The 21,423-nt window shown below is 35.7% G+C and overlaps 1 protein-coding gene across 2 annotated transcripts in view; it reads right to left on the bottom strand.

Moving 5' to 3' along the window:
* HAO1 (hydroxyacid oxidase 1) overlaps positions 1–21,423 on the bottom strand; it is a 68,694-nt gene that overhangs the window by 21,770 nt on the left and 25,501 nt on the right. For both annotated transcript variants that reach the window (XM_060186586.1, XM_007539574.3), the window contains exons 3-4: positions 18,258–18,513; positions 8,416–8,591 (exon numbers count right to left, since the gene is read on the bottom strand). In XM_060186586.1, coding sequence (XP_060042569.1) covers positions 8,416–8,591; positions 18,258–18,513 — 432 coding nt within the window. The remainder of the gene's footprint in view (positions 1–8,415; positions 8,592–18,257; positions 18,514–21,423) is intronic.

Below are 21,423 nucleotides of genomic sequence, written 5' to 3'. Positions count from 1 at the left end.
AAGGATGATAAATGACATAGTGGGGGTTGTATTGTTAAATGGGAAACTGGGGAATGTTATGCATGTACAAACTATTGTATTTACTGTTGAATGTTAAACATTAATTCCCCAATAAAGAAATAAATTAAAAATAAAAAATTAAAATATATATGTATTTTCTGTTTTGAACTTTTAGTTTTGGCAAACACCCAGTAGGGAATCATTTGCAAACAGAAGTATGCAAATAGAATTTGTTTAGATTAAACACAAAAAATAATTGGACCTAGATTTTAGTTAAAATCTATTTTAACTAAAATTATTTAGTTAAAAGGTATCTAAAAAGTAAAACAAAATATGATTTTGGAAAGGTAAAGAGGTGAATATAGACCATTATACAGAGCTGTAAATTTAGCAATGCAGATGAAGACCAGATATGGATAAGACTAATAAAAAAACTATTGGGACGATCTCTGATTGTGTTTCTAAAGTTTATACAAGAAACACTGTTGATCCTATTTTTATTATTTTTTAAAAATTTTTATTTATAAAAAGGAAACACTGACAAAACCATAGGATAAGAGGGGTACAGCTTCGCACAATTCCCACCACCAGACCTCCGTATACCATCCCTTCCACTGATAGCTTTTCTGTTCTTTAACCGTTTGGGAGTATGGACCCAAGATCATTGTGGAATGCAGAAAGCTGAAGGTCTGGCTTCTGTAATTGCTTCCCCGCTGAACATGGACATTGATAGGTAGATCCATACTCCCAGCCTGTCTCTGATCCTATTTTTAAACGATGCTTTTAATATTTTTCTTCTAAAACAATATATTTGTGAAAGTGTTAAATCCATGTGTTATAAACAAAATTCTTAAGCCCCTTCAAAATACACATATTGAAGCTCTAATCCCCAAAGTAATAGTATTTTGAGATAGTCTTTGGTAATATGGGTTAGATGATGTCATGGGAATGAGGGTGCGATGACATTAGTCTCCCATAAAATTATACTAGAAAACTGTTTCTCTCCCTTTCTCCATGTTCTACAAAAAAAAAAAAAAAAAAAAAAAAAAAAAAAAATTCTTGTAAGCACAAAGGAAAACTATCTCTCTGTAATTCAAGGGATAAGCCCTCACCAAAAACTGACCATGCAGTCTGTAAGAAAATAAATTTCTGTTGCCTAAGCCACCCAACATTTTTTTATGCCAACACAAGCTAAAGTAGTTTATCTTCATGTTGTTTTAGCCGATCCTGTTTATTGTATACTCCATCTTCAAGGACTAAATGCACTGAAATTATTACAGAGTCCCAAGTCCTTATTGTTTACCCCCTTGATAACCAGTACTTGAGAGACAAGGGTTGGTATGAGAAAAAGTCACCTGCCAAGAGGACAGACTTGTATCTCAATATTATATTATTCTGGGAGTCTAGGGTTTATATATAATAAAAGATAGCAGTCCCATGTAGGGACAGCAAGTCTTGTCACATGACCATCCAGCTAGTGCCAGTAGTTTAATAAATCACTAGGACATGATAGTCTTTCCCTTGTAAAGCTTTTGAGGAAACATCATCAAGCAATACCTTTTCCTAGAAGTGTACACAACTGGCTCCTCATTTAATGTCCCTTTGTATTAGGAGACAAGGTGAAAGATAGAAAAAACATATATGAAAAACAAGATGGAATTATTGTGTTTTCTCACTAACAAGAGTACTAAAAGTGATCCGATGTTTGATTTGATGGTTTATCAATTACCTACTTTGTATTTTACCTATTCATCTGTAAACCTATGTAGTATTATTCATTTTGCTATAAGCTCACGGACTGACAATGTACATTATTTTGTGTTAAATATATAATGCAATGCTTTTATGAAACTGATTCTGGCTACTCGTTTTCATCGAAGATACGTAATGTTTTATAAGATCTCAATGGCAACATCTGAGCCACTGATTAAGAAAAGGCTCCAGCCACAATATCGAAAGGTTACTTTCCTCTTTAATTACTTAACTATATTTTAATAAAGTTCTATATTGAACCATACATGTTTTAATATGGATTTTCTCTTCTACATTTCTGTCTATATCTTCTTTTCCTTTATTCATGATACAACTTTATAATTTCCCAAATTCAAGTCTGTCCATTGTTGTAGCTAATATATTTAAGTCATTTTATTTTCCCTGTTCATGTTCTATCTTTCTCTAGTTACTCTCATTGCCACAGTGAATCCCATAGGATTGTTCCTACTCTCTGGGTTGACTCTATTGTCTATGCCTTCACTTGGTTTAAATTCTCATTAGTTTGTAAATTAATTTTTTTAAGGACTCACAGAAGATAAACTTGTCAAAGTACAACCTCAGTTGTGTTTGAATGGCAACTAGCCTAGTATAATATAGGTTGAAAGTTCAATTCCTAAGAGCCTTTGCCACTTTATTTTTTCTTTATTGGGGGATCAATGGTTTACAGTCAGCCAACATTTTCTTCTAGAGCTTATTGTTCTTGACAAGCTTCATGCTTTGTCTCATATACATTTGCAAATGACCTATCCTATGTTAATTTTCTCTTTACATTCATGTTCTTCTGAAATTTCCTAAATTATAGTATACTTTGATTTATATTCTCAATTTTATAAAATGGCCAATGCATTCAGACAATATTTGCTTTTAATAATTTCCTGTCTCTCCTATTTCTCTATCTAAAGTCCATATAATTGGGATACTGGAAATTTTAAGGGTATTTAAGTCTATCCTTAAAACCATGTTTTATTTCTATTTAATTTATATGCTTTGGGAAGTTTTAATAATCTATTGTTCAATCAGTAATTATATTTTTAAATCCAGAAATTGGTGTTTTACATTTTACATTTTTGGCATTATTTTTATAGTCTGATGGTTACTTTATATGGCAGAATCTTCTTAGGTATATTTTTAACTTCTCTTACTCTATCATTTGAAATTTTTAAGGATTTTTTCTTTTCTGTCTTTTTCCTTTGGGACCAGCTTTCCTATAAATTTATCTTGCTCTTTTATGATTTGGGTTTCTTGGTATGAGTTGGGATACTACATTTTCCACTTATATTTATAGAAAAATAGTTGGGGGCTGCTGTAGGTTTCCTGGACTGTTTTGTTAATCAATTTCATTCCTGCCAAGCTTCACTTAGAGAAGAAATTCTTACTTGGGGCTAAACATGGGACTAGGCAAAGAATGTCTAACAAGAGGCTGTTCAACTGTGTCAGAATAAGAACAACATGACGTCATCTTGTAAATGTTATATACACAGAGATTGTCCCATTCATCCATTTCTTTCTTGAGAAAATATCAAGCTACTATACCCAATTGCCTAAGAGGTTAGGATTGCTTGCTGGTGCTATAGCTTCACAATTAATTCTAATTGGCTTTGTTTTGGTCTTCAAATAAGCTCCCCTATCTCTGTCACACTCGCAGACTAGATACCTATAGTCCATCATCCTTTCCATAATATAAACTGCCTCTGCTTCCTCCAAAGTTCCTTTCAAATCTATCCTAAAGGTATGCTCTCTTTTTCTATCAGATGCTTCCTCACAATTTCCTTCTTTTATAACTTTCTCTATTTTTAAGATTTATTTACTTTTTGAAAAATTCATTATCTTTGTTTACTTACTGGATAGAGACAGCTAGAAATCAAGAGGGAAGGAGAGAGAGAGAGAGGGAGAGGGGGATGAGAGGGGGAGGGGGATGAGAGGGGGAGGGGGAGTTAGAGGGAGAGGGAGGGGGAGTTGGGAGAGGGAGAGGGAGAGGGAGGGGGAGTTGGGAGAGGGAGAGGGAGAGGGACCTGCAACACTGCTTCACCACTTGTAAAGCTTTCCCTCTGCAGATGAGGACCAGGGGGCTTGAATCTTAAACACTGTAACATGTGCGCTCAATCAGGTGCACTACCACCAGCCCCCAAGATTTATTTACTTTTATGAGATATAGAGCAGCACTCAGCTTAAGTACATGGCAGTGCCTAGGTCTAACCTAGAATCATAGACATGCAAGCCATGTGCTCTAATCCTGAGCTGTCTCCCTGGTCCCTCTCATACTTATTTTTTAAGTTTGTCTCTTGTTTGTACCCCTCCTTTTCTTTTGCTTCATTGTTTTGACACTCGTGTATCACAGGGTTTCCATAATTCTAAATTTAAATGAGGTCACAGGTTTGAGAGGAAGGTACATAAGTACTCAGTTCAACATTTCTCAACCAGAAGCTCAAAATAATAGCATCTAAAATTTCTTTGAAATCGTTTTCTAAAGATGTGATCCTAATGCAATGCTGTTGAGTAGAGGTTTCTATGATTATGGAAATGTTCAAGGTCTGTGCAGTTCCATGTAGTAGGCACTAGCTAAATACTGCCATAGGACAATGAAAGTGGGATATGTGACTGAGGAACTGTAATTTTATGTTTATATAATGTTAATTAACATTAAATGTGCCCATAATTAGACATAGCAAAGAATGTAAAGTACATTTGGACTTGGTGAGATCTGCTTTGGTTATCTAGTTCTATTCTTAATACTCAACATCAGATCTAAAGTGAAAAATATCCACACTGTGATATTTTATGAGCCCCATGATTCATGGATATATATAGTCCTCCAGTTTATATTCATATCTATGCAACCACAAAATAAAATCTGTGTTTTGAGAAGATAAATATTATAAATAATCTGGAGGCCCAGTGAACTAAGTCTCTTGGATAATGTGCTACTAAGATGCTGTGATTCTCAATCTCTCTCTCTCTCTATCTCTATCTCTCTATCTATTAAAAAAAGAAGAGCTAGTAATTTGGCCCTATATAGTATAAAAGTGTGACATGCTAAGTAGTCAGTGCAACTTGCTATGAAGTGCTAAATTACTTAGCTTCCTGAACATCAATGACCTAGGCTATAAAGTAGGAATAGTAATTCACGTACAAGCAATTGATGTGTAAAAGAAATGAGTGTTTAGAAAGTACTTGGCATCTGCTGATCACTCAGATAAATACTTTTTTTTTCATCCAGTGTTGTAGGCAGTATAAGTGAAGATGCATAGGTATGGAAAGATTCTTTTGCTGGTGGCTTTTGGCAAGTCTATTTGAGCATTGTTTATAACAATAATTTTTTATCCTTGTCAGGATTATAACTATAAAGAGACTTTCATTTGAAGTAAGTGCTATTTAAGTAACAGTTTATCTATTTTCTGTCATTTCAAGTGGTTTTCCATCTTCCTCCAGGCAGTGCTGAGGATGTAAAGGGACATGACAGAGTGATCTGCTCAAAATATGTAGAGAAACAAAGAAATAAGTTAGCAGTTTATGAAACTATGTTCATTGTTTCATATTTTAAAGCATGTAGAAAACCACTGTCTTAATAGGGAGAACAAAATGTTCTAGTTTAGCACAGTGTTCATGAATCTGATATTTTCATCACTCCACATTTGTTAATTTGCCAGTTAATCCAATAATTGATGGACAGATACAATAGTCAACAGGGAATGCCACCATTTACTACATTAGCACATTATCTCAATTCTAATCTAAAATACTGAAATGGCATGTAGGAACTCAAGATTTAATCTCAAATTCTGAAAGATTTTTACCAAGGACTACTTGCCATCCTTACATGAATTTATAGCAACTAATTGCTTGGTGCATGACAGCAGTCTTAAATACAAACCAGAACTACCAAGTGAAAATTCTTTGAGACTACCTAGAAAAAAAGGAGTACAGAAAAAAAGAGCCCGTCAGTGAAGCTTCTGAGAAACAAAAAACCAAAGAAAAAAAAAGGACTCGAAAAAGCATTATATCTTGCTCATAAAGCCATTTGTTTGTTAGCATGAGTTCTGGCAAAGACCAAATCCTGTCTCAAGTATGTGTATGGAGTTTTTGTTGAAGTTTTCCTGCAGCAGAGTTTAACCACAACAAGAGATTACATCGTGCAGTCCAATTTGCATTCATTAAAATGTAATTCTTAAAATTGTGGTAAGGGGAGATGGTTCACAGAGATCTTTCCAGTTGCCCGTTATTTCATGTTCCTGTAAACATAATCTGTACGTCTCTAGTAAAAGACAAATGACTCTCAGTCAGTCCATGTTACTTCTGGATAAAGATCCGTGAAATAATAAAAACTAGATTTCCCAGAACTGGACTCATCACCCCTCACCCCCGTACCCAGATTGAGCACATGTATAACTTGATGTAGTTGTCATAGAGATGAGTTTTGTTTGTTAAATAAATGAAATAAATAGTTACAGAAAAACTAGGCAATGTAAACTATGCATGTATAAATAAGTTATTTCCTTTCAAATGCCAACTGCCCACATTCTCTTGCTTTTGAGCTCTCTAATTACACAAACTGATACAGTTTTAACTGAGGATCTGATTCAATAAATATTTAAGCTATCTGCTGTTGGAAAAACATTATGAAAATATGTTAAAATAAGTCACATGATTAATATGCATTAAAGAAACAAAAGGTGATGACCATGGTGGTGGCCCAAAAGGGATGACCACAGAAAAATATTTTAGAAGTTAAAGTATTTTTCAGCATAACAAATGATATTAAGATCCACTCAATTGGTTTGTATCATAATCTAGAGGACAAATTATTTGAAAGTTGTAGGAAATTACATATTTATGTATGAGAGAGAAAGAACCAGAGCATCATTGTGGCAAATGTGATAGTAGGGATTAAAAAGCTCACGGTTCCTTGGAAGTCAGGAGCTCTACTCATTATGCAAACTCTCAGATCACTCAATTATACTTTCATTAATACAGATCACATATTTTGTTGCTTTATTTTGCCATCACTTCAGGCTTAAGTATCTTTTGACTTGGTTTCATAACAAAACTCAAGTATCATTTCATGCTGAATTGATAGTGTCTCTAGCCTATTCTTACAACTGTTTGTATACTATTTTAAGTCCCACTCTTGTATTGAATAAATTCTATCACAGCATCTGGAATATCTTATTATACCTAAATTCACTTCTACATGTTTTTCTCCTACCAAAAAAAAAAAAAGGTCTCTCCTTTTAGCCAAGGACCTCAAATTTACTATTTTGTTTTATTTTGTCAAATGGTAGACATGATATATATGTATAAAACAAATGGATGTATATGTACATATGTATAAAAAGAAAATGGATGAATGAGGTAATGATTTTTCAGTTGAATATTGGTGCTAAAGGAACTAGCACTAATATTCGTGGATCACAATGTGGATAAGGTAAGGTAAACTAAACAAATATTTAAGAGTGTCTGCAATTTTGTGATATATTCATCAAAGTCTAATCCACAGAAATTTTGAGTTAGTAAAGTGATCAACAGGAGTAGACTAGTTAATTTAAAACAGAATAAGAGAGTTTTGAACTTAAATATATTTCCACTACTTAAAAGCCTCTCTGGACTCATTCTTTCACTTTACTAGCTTCGTTTCTGTGCACATGAGGTTTAATAGATAAAGTCAGCAGCTTGCCTAAAGCTTTCTAAATAAAGGAAAAGTGGTTTGATTCTAAGTCATTGGTAATCCTGAGATAAGTTAATAGAATTTCTCATCCTAGAGTCACTTATTTTAACATTTGTTACAAGTAATATGTTTTTGGCAGATATATACATAACCATTTCAAAATATGTTTTCAAAGGCAAGAAAACATTTTTGTGGGTGAACACATTTACACTCCAAATTTTTACAGTCATTGGTACCTCCCTGTGGGACCTGAATAGATGTGGATGCTAGAGAAATAATCAAGTTCTTTAACACCCACAGCTTGATATTTGAGGACATTAATGTTCTGGTCAATGGTTCTTCACAGGATACTCAAAAATCAGTCCTAACACTGGTGTTTAGAGAAAAAAGAAATAGAATAGGAGAAAATTAGAAAAGGCTCTTATAACAGGCCTGGCTGTCATGATGTTATCATTGGGATTTCTTATTGGTCTGAGAATAACTGCAGCCACCCATGTTTAACCAAATCAAGATCTCCGACCTTCTACCTCATCTTGCCAAGATTCATGATTTAATGATAGCTCCAAAATAAAGCAATGGATTGATAGTATTTTTAAAAAGTTAACTTCTTACTTCTTGGGAGTACCGATTCCCTTCAAAATATTTAAGAGAATGGAGATTTTCATTAACATGGAAGTGAAAAATCAGGGTCAGAAAATGATCTCAGCCTGTTAGAGCACCAATTGGCATATCTGAGGTCCCAGATGTCACTGATCCCATCCCTGACACTGTATTGTGCCACAGATGAGCAATGCTCTGCTCTCTCTTTCCCTCTGCCTTTTCCCTCTCTTGTTTTCTCTCTCACAATAAGTAAATAAATAAATATCTTCAAAAGGGAGAATTGAAGGATGGAATGTCTCTTCTTCCTGATAATTTCTCCATAAAAACATTATGATAAAGAATTATAAATCAATTTGTACTCAATAGAGAAATAAACAAACCTCTCAAGATGCCTTTTGCGACAATTGGCAGTGATGTCAGACTCCTCAACCATTTAATATCCTCCCAGCTGATAGATGGGTCTATGGCTTTAGTTACATATGCAGCAAGTCCACTGTTGTCTCCGAAGTTTTCCTTAGAAGAAAATGCTAAGTCATTGGTCTCAAAATTTTTCATTCTGAAATAAAGAGATATATACCATGAGAAGTTTAAGTTAGATATATCCTTACAATGATTCATTCAGTGAAAAAAATTAAAAGGTACTCTCTTCAAATCATTTCATTGTTCATCTCATTATATATAGATTGAGCATAGATGTATTTTCTCAGTTTTAATGGAAGATTTTATGTAAATGTGCTGAACTAATTGATTCATAGGTTAACTATACAGAGTTAGCTTAGCTGCCCATCTGTTGCTGGACACCTATGCTGCTTCCAAGTGTGGGCTATTATAAATTGTGCTGCTATGAACATAGATTTATACAGATTTCTTTGGATGAGTGTGTTTGTTTCCTTAGGATATTTCCCCAGGAGTGGAATCACTGGGTTATAGGGCAGACTGATTTTTAGCCTTCTGGGAGTTCTCTAGATGGCTCTCCACAGGGATTGGACTTTTTAAAGTCATTTTCATAAACACAGACAATAGATTTAATGCTATTTTCAGCCAACAATATATATTAACCACAGTGGTGAACATCTGCATGAAACATTATAATTTACAAAGGCCTTTCATATATCCATAGTATCATATCTCTAAAAAACTTTTAGTAAATAAATTGAAATTCTATTATTTGCATTTTATTTTTTTTTAATTCTTATATTACAGAATTACATGTAGACAGGGGTTTGAATTCACACCATTTCCATCACCAGAGTTCTGATTCCTCACTCTCTCCACTGCAATCCGCCACATTTCCCTTAAGGTTGTAGACATGGGCCAACCATCATCTCTATAACTATCTGTCCATATTTATGCATAGTTGCCCCTTATTTTTCTGATTCATATGATTTACATTTTATATGAGGTGATGCTCCCAAGTATAAAACTATCATTGTCAGCATTTGGACACCAAATTGGATTTCTTGAGTTACATTATTTTTGCTCATACCTCTCTTACATCCTGGCAATTGCACTTCACTTAAGGAAACTGTCCAATGTCCTTATGGAAAGTATTAGTGAAGAATGAAACTGTAGTAACATGTGATAATACCTCTTTGTGGTGCCACTGAAGATTTTTTTTTACTTTCTTTTTTTTAATTATTTATTTATAAAAAGGAAACATTGACAAAACCATAGGATAAGAGGGGTATAACTCCACACAATTCCCACCTTTTATCTGTCCTACTACTATGGTGCTTATGAAGAGCAAAGAAGTGGTATGTGTCTTCTCAGCAGATAAGTTGTCAGCTCTTGCTTTTCCCTCTTCCACAGTCTCTTCCTGATGATAAAACTTTTCTACTTATCCAGACTATCCTGACTAGGTCATAAATGGTCTACTGATCAAAACCCTCAGTTCTTTGCTTGTGGTGTGATGGTCAATTTTATATGGAAACTAAAAAATAACTAGATTTGTTAAGCCATTATTCCTGGATATATCTGTGAGAATGTTTTAATTAACATTTGAATTACTAGACTGAGGAAAAATGATAGCCATTACCAACACGCATAGGTAGAATTTAATAATGGCTCAAAGAAAGCAAAAAACGGAGGAAGGACAAATTTGTTCTTTTTCTTTGAGCTGGGAGATTCATTGCCTGCTGTCCTTGAACACTATAACTTTCAAACCTTTATATTTAGTATTTTTTTTTATTTTTTAAATTATTTATTTATTTACTCTTTTTGTTGCCCTTGTTGTTTTTTATTGTTATAGTTATTATTGTTGTTGTTATTGATGCCATCATTGTTGGATAGCACAGAGAGAAATGGAGAGAGGAGGGGAAGACAGAGAGGGAGAGAAAAAGATAGACACCTGCAGACCTGCTTCACTGATTTTCCTGAGTTCCTAGATTGTAGACTGAGATTTCCCAGTTCCCACTTCTGTGGGAGTTAATCTGACTATCTGATTTCTTTCTGCCTATCTAACTAGCTATCTGCTATTTCCCCATTTCTCTGGGGAATTAAATTTAAAAAAAAAAAAAGCCTCTCTTATTCTTAATGTCTGAGTCAACATTCAGACTTGAAGTATCAGTCCATTTATATGCTAATACCTTAGCACCCTCACCCCTATGCAGATTAACTCTAGGATAAATTCTGCATAGTAACCCAGAATTCCCCATCAAAATTAAGCACCAGTCACTCAGAGCTGTAACTATCTTGATAACATGTTTACAAGACCTGTATCTCCTTATACTTATATCTCCTTATATACAGTATTCCCTTCATTTTCCAGTTAACTTCTTAAACTTAAAAGAATTACTTATACAGTCTGCTCCTAGAATGACTACCCCACTGCATTGCTACCTTTCCTTATGTTTAATATTGTTAACTGAATCTAGACTAAGATTTCCCTAAATCACCTAAAAAACTCTATTAATTCATTACTCTACATTTTGCATCTTTCTTTGGCCTAATGTCCTCATTTTTATAAGTTGCCCAGACTAGTGGCAAATATTTTCTGTATGTGCTTCTATCAGCTGGTTGGTGACCACCTAACGACATGATGGCACCATTTCTGTGCTTTAGCCTTATATAACCCTGAATCTAACTGTAAATTTCATTTCTCTGAAAGGTTTCCTTTCCCAGTGACAATGACCCAAATTCACCTTATGCTTCAGCAATATTGCAAATGACCCAGATAGCTGATCTCTTTGGAGAAAAATACGTCTGTATATCGATATCTGGGTTAGTCATAACTCTTCCCTTCTGATACTTCTGTCACTGAACATAGAAAGATCTTGGAGTCATCACTATAATAACTTTTATATAAACCTAAAAGAACCTAAGCACATATTTTTCAAATTATTTTAAAGAGAATTGTAAAGTTTTAGTAAACAAAGTCTTATAATACAAACCTTTAACATAGCGAAGCTTAATATTTTTTACATTTCACTTAAAATATCAGGTTATTGGAAAAGTCATGATGCATTTTTGCACAAAAAAAAAAAAATGAACCATGACTTTTCTGAAAACCCAACAGCTGACTGGAATATTGTGTGGCACATAATATCATAAGGAGAGCAAGAGAAACAGCATAATGGTTATGCAAAGAGGCTGCCATGACAGAGGCTCCAAATTCCCAGGTTTAATTCCCTGCATCACCATAAGCCAGAATTAAGTACTACTCTGGTAAAAATAATAGTAATAACAATAACAAAATAAAACAGATTATCATAAGGACATGAACATTCACATTCAACATAACTATATTAATGCCACTGGGAATGTGTTCTTTAAAAAAAAGACTGAATAGCTAATTTTATAGTTTCATGGACTCAGATGTACATTAATGATCAAAGAAATTTCAGTTCTTTAAGAATCATACTGGTGGAAAGACAGAAACAGGCTGGGGGTGTGGTTCAACCTGTCAATGTCCATGTTCAGTGGAGAAGCAATCACAGAAGCCAGACTTTTCACCTTCTGCACCCCATAAAGAATTCTGGTCCATACTCACAGAGCGATAAAGAATTGAGAAGTTTCATGGTCCAAGAGGTGGTGCAGTGAATAAAGCATTGGACTTTCAAGCTTGAGGATCTGAATTCAGTCCCCAGCAGCACATGTACCAGAGTAATGTCTGGTTCTTCCTCTCTCTCCTCCTATCTTTCTCATTAATAAATAATAAAATCTTAAGAAAAAAAGAATAGGGAGTTTCTAATGGAGGGTATGGGACACAGAACGATGGTGGTAGGAACTGTGTGAAATTTTACCCTGTTATCTTACTATCTTGTTAGTCATTACTAAATCACTAATAAAAAATAATTATACTGATATGTGTCAACAACTGTACTGTAAACTATAAAGCCCCCAATAAAGTGGAAAATATTTTTCAAAAAATATATACTGGTACAAATTTATTTATTGAGTGTCAGTCAGAAGTTGAGCTAAAATAATTGAGCATTTTTTATCAAGTCACCTTGAACTGTGCATTTTATCACAGATTTTGGTTTTCAGTTATCGTCCTTATTTGAACTAACATAACTTCTGGTCAATAAGAATATCCTTACTAGGATGACGAAATTCATTACATAGAAATGATATCAAGTGCAACTAAAGTTGAAAAATGTAATACTATTAATAAGTAAAATGTCAGCCTGGTCTCTCTCATAGATACACATCAAATGAATAATAGGGGAGAAAGAGAAAGAGAGGAGAGAGAGATCTCTATGTGTATACATACTGGATAGCACTCCACCCCCATCCCAAACAAACTACAGAGTTTCAGCAGGGGTGGGGTAAAAGGGTGAAATGGATAGGAAAAAACAGAAACATGGATAAAATTATATAAATAACTGTTGTTATTCTTGGACGATGAAATGCAGATCAACACTTGAATGAATGTTGCCTTACAGAAATTTCAGTGCACAATGAAGCCTTGTTATTACTCTAAAACGTTGTTCAAAGCCAGAAGCCAAGAAAAAGTTTTCAGATATCTTGACAGAGACCCACGATGGAGTGTTTTACCAATGGCTCCATAGGAAACTTCTGTGAATGCCATTTTTATTCAATTATGACATATACACACACACAAAAAAAAAAAACCACTTAAAGTGGCTCCTGATAACCAAAATAATCCATTTCAGGAGGAAGGAAAACGGCAACATCTAAATAATAACATGATTACTTAGAACTTAATTCTCTGAATCCAATCTATTTAATGACCCAAAGGTAAAAAATAAACTTTCTTCTTAGTAAGAGATTCATTGTGCCTGAACTGGCCCTCAAATATACTTTTAAATTTTATATAGGTATTAATTTTGCTTTTAGCAACTTGGCATAATTAGAGGTATAACAATTGATGTGAGAAACTAAACAATATTAAGTAACTGATAAATAATTTGAATACTAGGGGCCAGGTGATGATGCACCTGGTTGAGCGCACATGTTACAATGCTCAAGGACCCAGGTTCAAGCCCCTGGTCCCCACCTGCAGGGGGAAAGCTTCACAAGTGGTGAAGCAGGGCTGTAGGTATCTCTCTTTCTCTCTCCCTCTCTATCTCTCCCTTCCTTCTCATTTTCTAGCTATCTCTATCTATTCTGGCTGTCTATATTTATAAACAAAGATAATTTTAAAAAGAGTAAATAAACTTCAAAAAAATAATTTGAATACTAATAGTTATTGAGAAATAAATGGTTTTTACATGTAGTGATAGTGTGACATTAAAGATAAAGCTATAATTCTTCATCATGGGAAGCAAAATATCAAATAACAACCAACAGGGGTCATACTAGCAACCCAATATGAGATAAAAAAAAAAAAGCAGAGACTGATAGATATATAATACATATAAGAATTAGTGCATGGTCCAGAGTCTTCAATCCTGTGGTTCGGAAAATATCTATCTTGAGAACATAGTCCTACTGATTTCTTTCTCTAAGAGGCGGAGAAGTTAGAAGAAATGCCCAGGGCATAGATTTCAAGTTGGAACTCAAACTGTTTCTTGGTTTTGCATTAATCACAACTTTTTGAGTCAATCTCTTATGATCTAGTACATTTCTATTGACTAATTCAATCTTACTTGTTAAGCAAATGCTAGATTCCAGTGTTTCATACATTTAAAATAAATCAGCAAATACTAGTATCAAAAATCCCTGGTCACATAGGATTGGAATCTAGCTAGGGGAGATAGAAAAGGAACATAGATAAGGAATAAACATAATTACTAAGTGATATACTATATATTCTGGAGTGTAAATACTACACACAAACAAAGCAGAGCAGAATAAGAGGGAAAGCTGTAAAATCTTTAACTTGAATCTTTAAATTTGCTAAGTAGAGTTGCTCTCATTGAGAAGCTATGTTGTAATCATAATTAGCAAAGCAGTTAATGTTTTTGTATCCTGTTATTAATATAACAAGTGTCTGCAATGTAAGGTCTTAAAGACATAGTGTGTGTGTGTGTGTGTGTGTGTGTTCCTTTTCTACAGGCCATCAACATTTCACAATTGTATTATACCAACCTCTGTTTCTGGTATCTAATCTCTTTACTTAGTCTGACTCCTTATAAAGACCATGGGAGGGAGTTGGGAGGTAGCACAGTGGGTTAAGCGCAGGTGGTGCAAAGCACAAGGACAGGTGTAAGACTCCCAGTTCGAGCCCCCGGCTCCTCACCTGCAGGGGAGTCGTTTCACAAGCAGTGAAGCAGGTCTGCAGGTGTCTATATTTCTCTCCATCTCTCTGTCTTCCCTTCCCTCTTCATTTCTCTCTGTCCTATTCAACAATGACAACAATAATAACTACAAAAACAAAACAACAAGGGCAACAAAAGGAAATAAATATTTTTTAAAAGACCCTGGGATTACCTTAAATCTATTGGGAGACTCTAGTATAATCATCCCATATTATAGTTCTTAACCTAATCACATCTGCAAAGTCCATTTTGCCCTGCAAATTCACAGTCACAGGTTCCAGAGGTTAGGGTAATTCTTAAAAGAAACACATGTGGATCCAACCCTGATGTCAAAACATAAAGGAGGTACACTAGTTTAAGGAAACATAATGGTGCACTAGTTTAAGGAAAAAAGGTTACAGGCAGAGGGAGCAGTCAATGCTGAGGCCCCAAGGTGCAAGCACATCTCATGTGCTGAATGAACCACAGAGATGACACGATGTCTCAGGACATCTTGAGAATCAAGATGAGCATGGTAGGTGAAGAGGTTAGAGAATTAATGGGGAGGGGAGCTGCTCATCTGAAGGCTCACAGATTGCTTTTATCTTGAGAGGCCTGGGAAGGCAATGGTAGCCTAATCTTTTATCATATGATCTATTCTGGGCGCTGTATTATACTTCATAAATGATTTCAGGGCTAAAGGGACATGCCACTGTGCAGATTATGGAAAGAGTGGGTGTTGTGATTTACCCTGATTTTAGTCAATAATAGGAAATTAGTTTTGTTCCTTGACAGCTGCCCTGGCACTGTCCTAAAACATCAAATCTTTACAGTACACTGCACCCAGACCCCGGCCACCCTCCCCTAAGGTAATGAACTACTACCATGAGGAATGAAAAGAGAAAAGGCCCCTGCTTCAAAGTTTTAACAATCAGTGTGGTAAACTGGCTTCATCCTTTGATTTGTCTGAGATTAGCTGAGAATTCTCCTTACTCTCCCTCAGTTCCAGGAACCTTTATGTCATTCATGTTGTATATACATATATGTGTGTTGCATAGAGAGCAAGTAGAGAATGCCAGACTCCTGAACTCTGCTGTTTCCAGATGCTAAGCATAGAGACTCTCTCCCGACCCAGGCAGAGGAAGTAGCAGAGGCTGGAAGGAGTCGCTGCTTTACACTCATTCTCCTCTGGATTTCCTGCCTGCCTTGTCTGCCAAACCTCACTTCTGAAAAGCTGGGCTTCACCTTCTATGAGTCAGGTCAGTTGCGGAAAGAAACCTGATTTCATATCAGGCTGTAACAGATGAGCTTTTTGGTTGGATGTGACCTCAGGCGGAAGCCTGGGGCTCCCATTAGTGTGTGCTCTGCCTTCACTAGCTGAATATGGACTACTGAACAGCCAACTAGAAGGTGCTGACCCACCCTGGAGTACACAGGGACAAACAAGGCCAGTGTGCATTCTTGGGAGCTGGGTGCACCAGGCTGCCGGGTGTTTACTGTGTTTGCCACACCTGGATGTGTTGCTCATTATTTGATCATCTTCAGACAGGAGATGTGACAAGCTGGGAACTGTGGCCACTCCTGCGCACATGGACAGCTGAAAAGGGGCTTTGTCTCATGGTCTTCACGTCATCTGGGCAGGAGCCCAGGAGCAAAAGCAAAGGGGGAAAAAAAAGCAAATCAACCTACACACTCCTTAGTGGGCACAAAGGAGTAAGATATACCAGCCAGAATTAATAACTCCATCATCACCCCAATCTAAGTAGATAACTAATATAAAACAGTGTGTGTATGTAAAATAAAAAAGTGTTTCCTAACTTGGAAAAAAAATCAAAAAGTAAATAAACAAGAAAATACCTGCTGCATTATTTATTATTGCTGTTCGTAGTTGAAGTGGTAATAGTAATAAGTGGAGTAGGAAAAGAAATAATGCATTCTATTTCAATGTTCTAAGGGAAATAATGAGGACTATTTCCTGTCATAGGCCTAAGAAATAGGAAACTAATCTTTTTTAAAAGTCTATAAAGTAAAGTAATAAAAGTTAGAAAACAATTTGAATACACATTGTGTACTGGGGAAATTCAAAGCCTTCTGATTAATTAAGAAAGAAGAAGGAAAACATCATAGACATTGACTTTTGTTTCTATTCTCATAGAAATGGTATACAAATATTAACCATGTTTATGGACAATTCTGCAGGGGAAGGAAATTTCTATATTTGTCATTGTGTAGTGTAGTTGAAAGGGTTGTATATAGAAATAATACCCCCAAATTTGTTAGCACCACACAGATAATGCCACAAGCTAATTTACAGATCATTCAACAGCAAGATTTATGCATAGTAATTTATACACAAATAGGGAAATATGCCATGCAGCTCTGTGACAGTTACATGACACCTGTAGCTCAAGACTGTGTATGAATTTACGTAGCAACTAAAATACAGTCTGACAATACTATATGCAATTGATGGCTTTCACCAATATTGCACTTGTAATAAGTTCTTATTTTATTTTAATCATTTAGATTTTTCCAGGAAAAACATGTCTTTATATGTAGGCAGAATAAGTAATAAGTGAAATGATGTCTATGACCCAGAAGGATTTCATATACTCTGATAGATGTTTTGAAATCTCAGAATCCAAAGGACCTCCATTAAACAAATATTTTGAACCCTTTTCAAATACTGACAGATACCAGTCACATATTTCTATGAAAAATCCAAAATAGCTCACTTGGATAGTGCTCTGCTTTGCCATGTGCATAACCCAAGTTCAAGCCTGGTCCTCACTAGATTGAAGGAAGATTTAGTGCTATAGTCTCTGTCTCTCCCTCTCTCTCAAGAAAAAAAAAAAGTCAGCCTACAGTGTTGAATCCCTGGATATGACCCTTGCCCCAAAAGTCCTTAAAGCTAATTTTGTTGAGAACTAGAGAAGGAAAACATAGGGAGAAAAAAATATGTAGGTTATGGATATTGGGATCTTTCTCAGTAAACTCCACTGACTTCCTGGTTTACTCGAGATGAATTCTAATCCTAAAGTGTTACAGAGGAAACAGCAGTTACATATGTTGCTTTTTTTATATAATGTAAGCGAATAACTGAAGACTGCAACCTGTTCTATAAATGAACCACAAAAAGAAAGGAATGCTGCTAAAATATGTAGAAAATAAGAGACCATGGGGGTAGATAGCATAAAGGTTATGCAAAGAGACTCTTATGCCTAAGGCTCCAAAGTCTCAGGTTCAATCCCTCCACTACAATAAGCGAGAGCTGTGCAGTGTTCTGGTGTTTCTCTCTAGTTTTCTCTCTCTGCAACTCTCTCAAAAATAAAATAAATAAAATATTTTAAAAACAAAGAAAATAAAATAAGGGACCAAGCACACGACATGTCTCCATTCTTGAAGATTTGTTCATTCTTAGTAGCAATAATTGTTTCAAATAGAACAAAAATAATAAAGTTTAAAATAAAGTTATAGTGCAATGTCTTGATGTTAGAAAAGAAATGGAGTGTTAGAATAATAAGAGCAACGAGAATTAGAAAGTCAGCTGAAGAATCCAGAGGGTCAAAGACCCATGTTACCTGAGTTGGGGTGGCAACTTGAATCTGTTACGCACATCATCAAAACGGTTGCCTAGGTAAGGTGTGTCCACTGTTACAAATATGGCTTTATAACCCATCCGTTCTGCCCGCTGCACTAGCTGTTTGGTGACCTCTCGATCCTTGTAGATGTACAGTTGGAGCCAACGAAGTGCCTCTGGACCAGCCTCTGCCACTTCTTCAATTGAAGAGGTGGCCCAGGAACTCAGCATCATGCCTGTTCCCAAGGACCTACAGGCTGAGGAAGAAAGGGAAAGGTCAAACAAGCATAGTATCTTTCCCCAGGGGAAGTCAAGTGTTTCAAAAAATTTAAAAAAAAAGGGATGTGCATTCCTTTCCACATTACAAACTGATCTTGAAGACAAAAGTGTGGAAACGTTGGAAATAATTGGACTGTACAATGTCAGATCTCTAAATAATTTGTAGTGTAGCACATAAGTAAAATAAAATGTACACAGTTGTTAGTGGTAATATTTTATTATGGTTAGTTTTGTTTATTAAGTTATTTAGGTTATGATAACCAAATATTTTATTCAAACACATATAGATGTGCTCAAAAATATTTTTAAGGCAACAAACATTTAAATTAGTTGACTTTGAGGAAAATATTGTATTCTGTATTGTGGATGGATCTTGCTCAGTCACTTGAAGACATTTAATAAAAAGAATGACGTTCTTACAGGCTGGGGGTATGGATCGACCTGCCAATGCCCATGTCCAGCTGAGAAGCAATTATAGAAGCCAGATCTCCCACATTCTGCACCCCCAAAAGAATTTTGTTCCATACTCCTAGTGTGTGTGTGTGCGTGTGTGTGTTAGGTGGGGGAGAGGGATTATACAGGAAGATGATCAGTAGGCTCTGAGCTCCAAGTCCATCAGGACCCAGAAAAAAAAAGAGGGAAAAGGGAAGGACATTTGGGTGTAGTAATAGGTGTATGTGTGACTTGGAAAGGAAGAGAAGATGGGACTATAGGAATAAATGGGCAAATATATATATATATATATATATATTTGTAGAAATAATAGTTAACCTATATCTGTAGCCTTAGGAGAAATGTTGTAGCTTCCAGTGAAGGGAATGAGGATACAGAACTCTGGTAGCAGGAACGCTGTAAAGTTGTACTCGGTATCTTGTAATTTTATAAATCACTATTTTTTTTAATAAATGACTTTCTTTAAAAAAAAAAAAAAAAAGAGAGGGAGAGAATTCTGTCAGCAAATGACACTCAGATTCAAACAACAACAACAACCTTTCCCTGGGACTTCATCTTGTCAGCATGTCTGAAGATCTTGGAATATCAGAGTCTCTCTCTCTATCTCTGTCTCTCTGTCTCTCTCTCTCTCTCACACACACACACACACACGCACATACACACACATATACACTATTTCAATTAAAGAACAAACAAATAAATGTGAGATATATTGACCTAGCCAACTATTGTAGAGAACCTGAAAGAACTTCCCAAAATAGGCAGCAAAATTAGGATCACCTTCTGTCACAGAAAAAAAGATCATAAAAAACGGATATAATGTTTTATGTCATGTACTGAACAAATTAAGAGACAAGTAATAAATAGGAAAAGCCCATTGTATGACTGTCGTTTATATAATTCATCTAAATGCCTGCTATAAGTCAAATGGGAGTAAAAGAAGTTGCACAAGGGTCAGTTATCAGTGGCAGTGATGATGAGAATCAAGTGTCATATTGTTTACAAAGTTGCTTTTCAAAGTTAAAAATGTTTATATAAACCAAGTTGCAGATATTGCTATGATTCCATCCTGACTTCCATAGGCAGGGGACCTCATCAATATGTCCTGGAGACTCTCACCTCTCCAGAGCCCTACCCCATTAGAGAAACATAGAAAGAGATAGCCAGTATGGATTGACCTGCCAACACCTATGTCCAGCAAAGAAGCAATTACAGAAGTCAGAACTCTCATCCTCTGTATCCCAAAAAAGAATTTTGAACCATACTTCCAGAGGAGGAGAAATGTTAGGGGAAGATAACCAGAGGGTTCTGAACTCCAATTCCATCTGCAGAGAGAAGAGGGGAAAAGAAAGGACATTCACCCTGGGTCCATACTTCCAGAGGGATATATCCAAGAATAGGAAAGCTATCAGGGGAGGGGATGGGATACGGAGTTCTGGTGGTGGGAATTGTGTGGCGTTCTACCCCTCTTATCCTATGGTTTTTGTCAGTGTTTCCTTTTTATAAATAAAAATTTTTTTAAAAATTTTAAATAAAATAAAATAGGGGGGTCAGGCGGTAGCGCAGCGGGTTAAGCACACATGGCGCAAAGCGCAAGGACGCATAAGGATCCTGGTTCGAGCCCCCAGCTCCCCACCTGCACAGGGGTGGCTTCACAGGCGGTGAAGCAGGTCTGCAGGTGTCTATCTTTCTCTCCCCCCTCTGTCTTCCCTTCCTCTCTCCATTTCTCTCTGTCCTATCCAATAACAACAGCATCAATAACAACAATAACAATAATAACAACAATAAGAGCAACAAGGGCAACAAAAATGAAGGGGAAAAATAGCCTCCAGGAGCAGTGGAATTCGCAGTGCTGGCACCGAGTCCCAGCAATAACTCTGGAGGCAAAAAAAAATAAATTAAATTAAATAAAAGGTCCACACACAAAAAAAGAGAAAAGGACATTCAGAAGTAATAGGTATAGGTGTGATTTAAAAAGGAAGAGAGGGCAGAGCCATTGAACAAATGGGTAAATATATACAAATATAGATAGCAAATATATAAATATATATATAGTTATTGAAATAATATGGCTTCCTTTGAGAATTTTTCACTCTGGGACTCATGACATAAAATAATTTCTGTCAAAATACATTTTAATAATAAATTATTAAACTGTGAACTGTGAACATCTGAACCACTGCCTTCTTTAAGATTTGTAAATATGGGAAATAGTTCCAGATTATCTACTATAGTTTAGAATGAACATCAGAGGAAATATTATGCTTGTAGTTCTGATCCTTTAATCATCAATTAACCACAAAACACACACACACACACACACACACACACACACGTCTCAAGAGGATGTGACCTAAGGTTTCACAGATATTAATAGTGAGTTGGAATAGGAGTCCAGCGTCTCTGACCACTCCCCCAAGACTGTTCTTTCAGGC

Source organism: Erinaceus europaeus, chromosome 1 (genome assembly GCF_950295315.1).
Source record: "Erinaceus europaeus chromosome 1, mEriEur2.1, whole genome shotgun sequence".
NCBI classification, from domain to species: Eukaryota; Metazoa; Chordata; class Mammalia; order Eulipotyphla; family Erinaceidae; genus Erinaceus; species Erinaceus europaeus.
The sequence above is the reverse complement of the archived record's forward strand: the minus strand, read 5'-3'. Positions and strand labels throughout refer to the sequence as shown.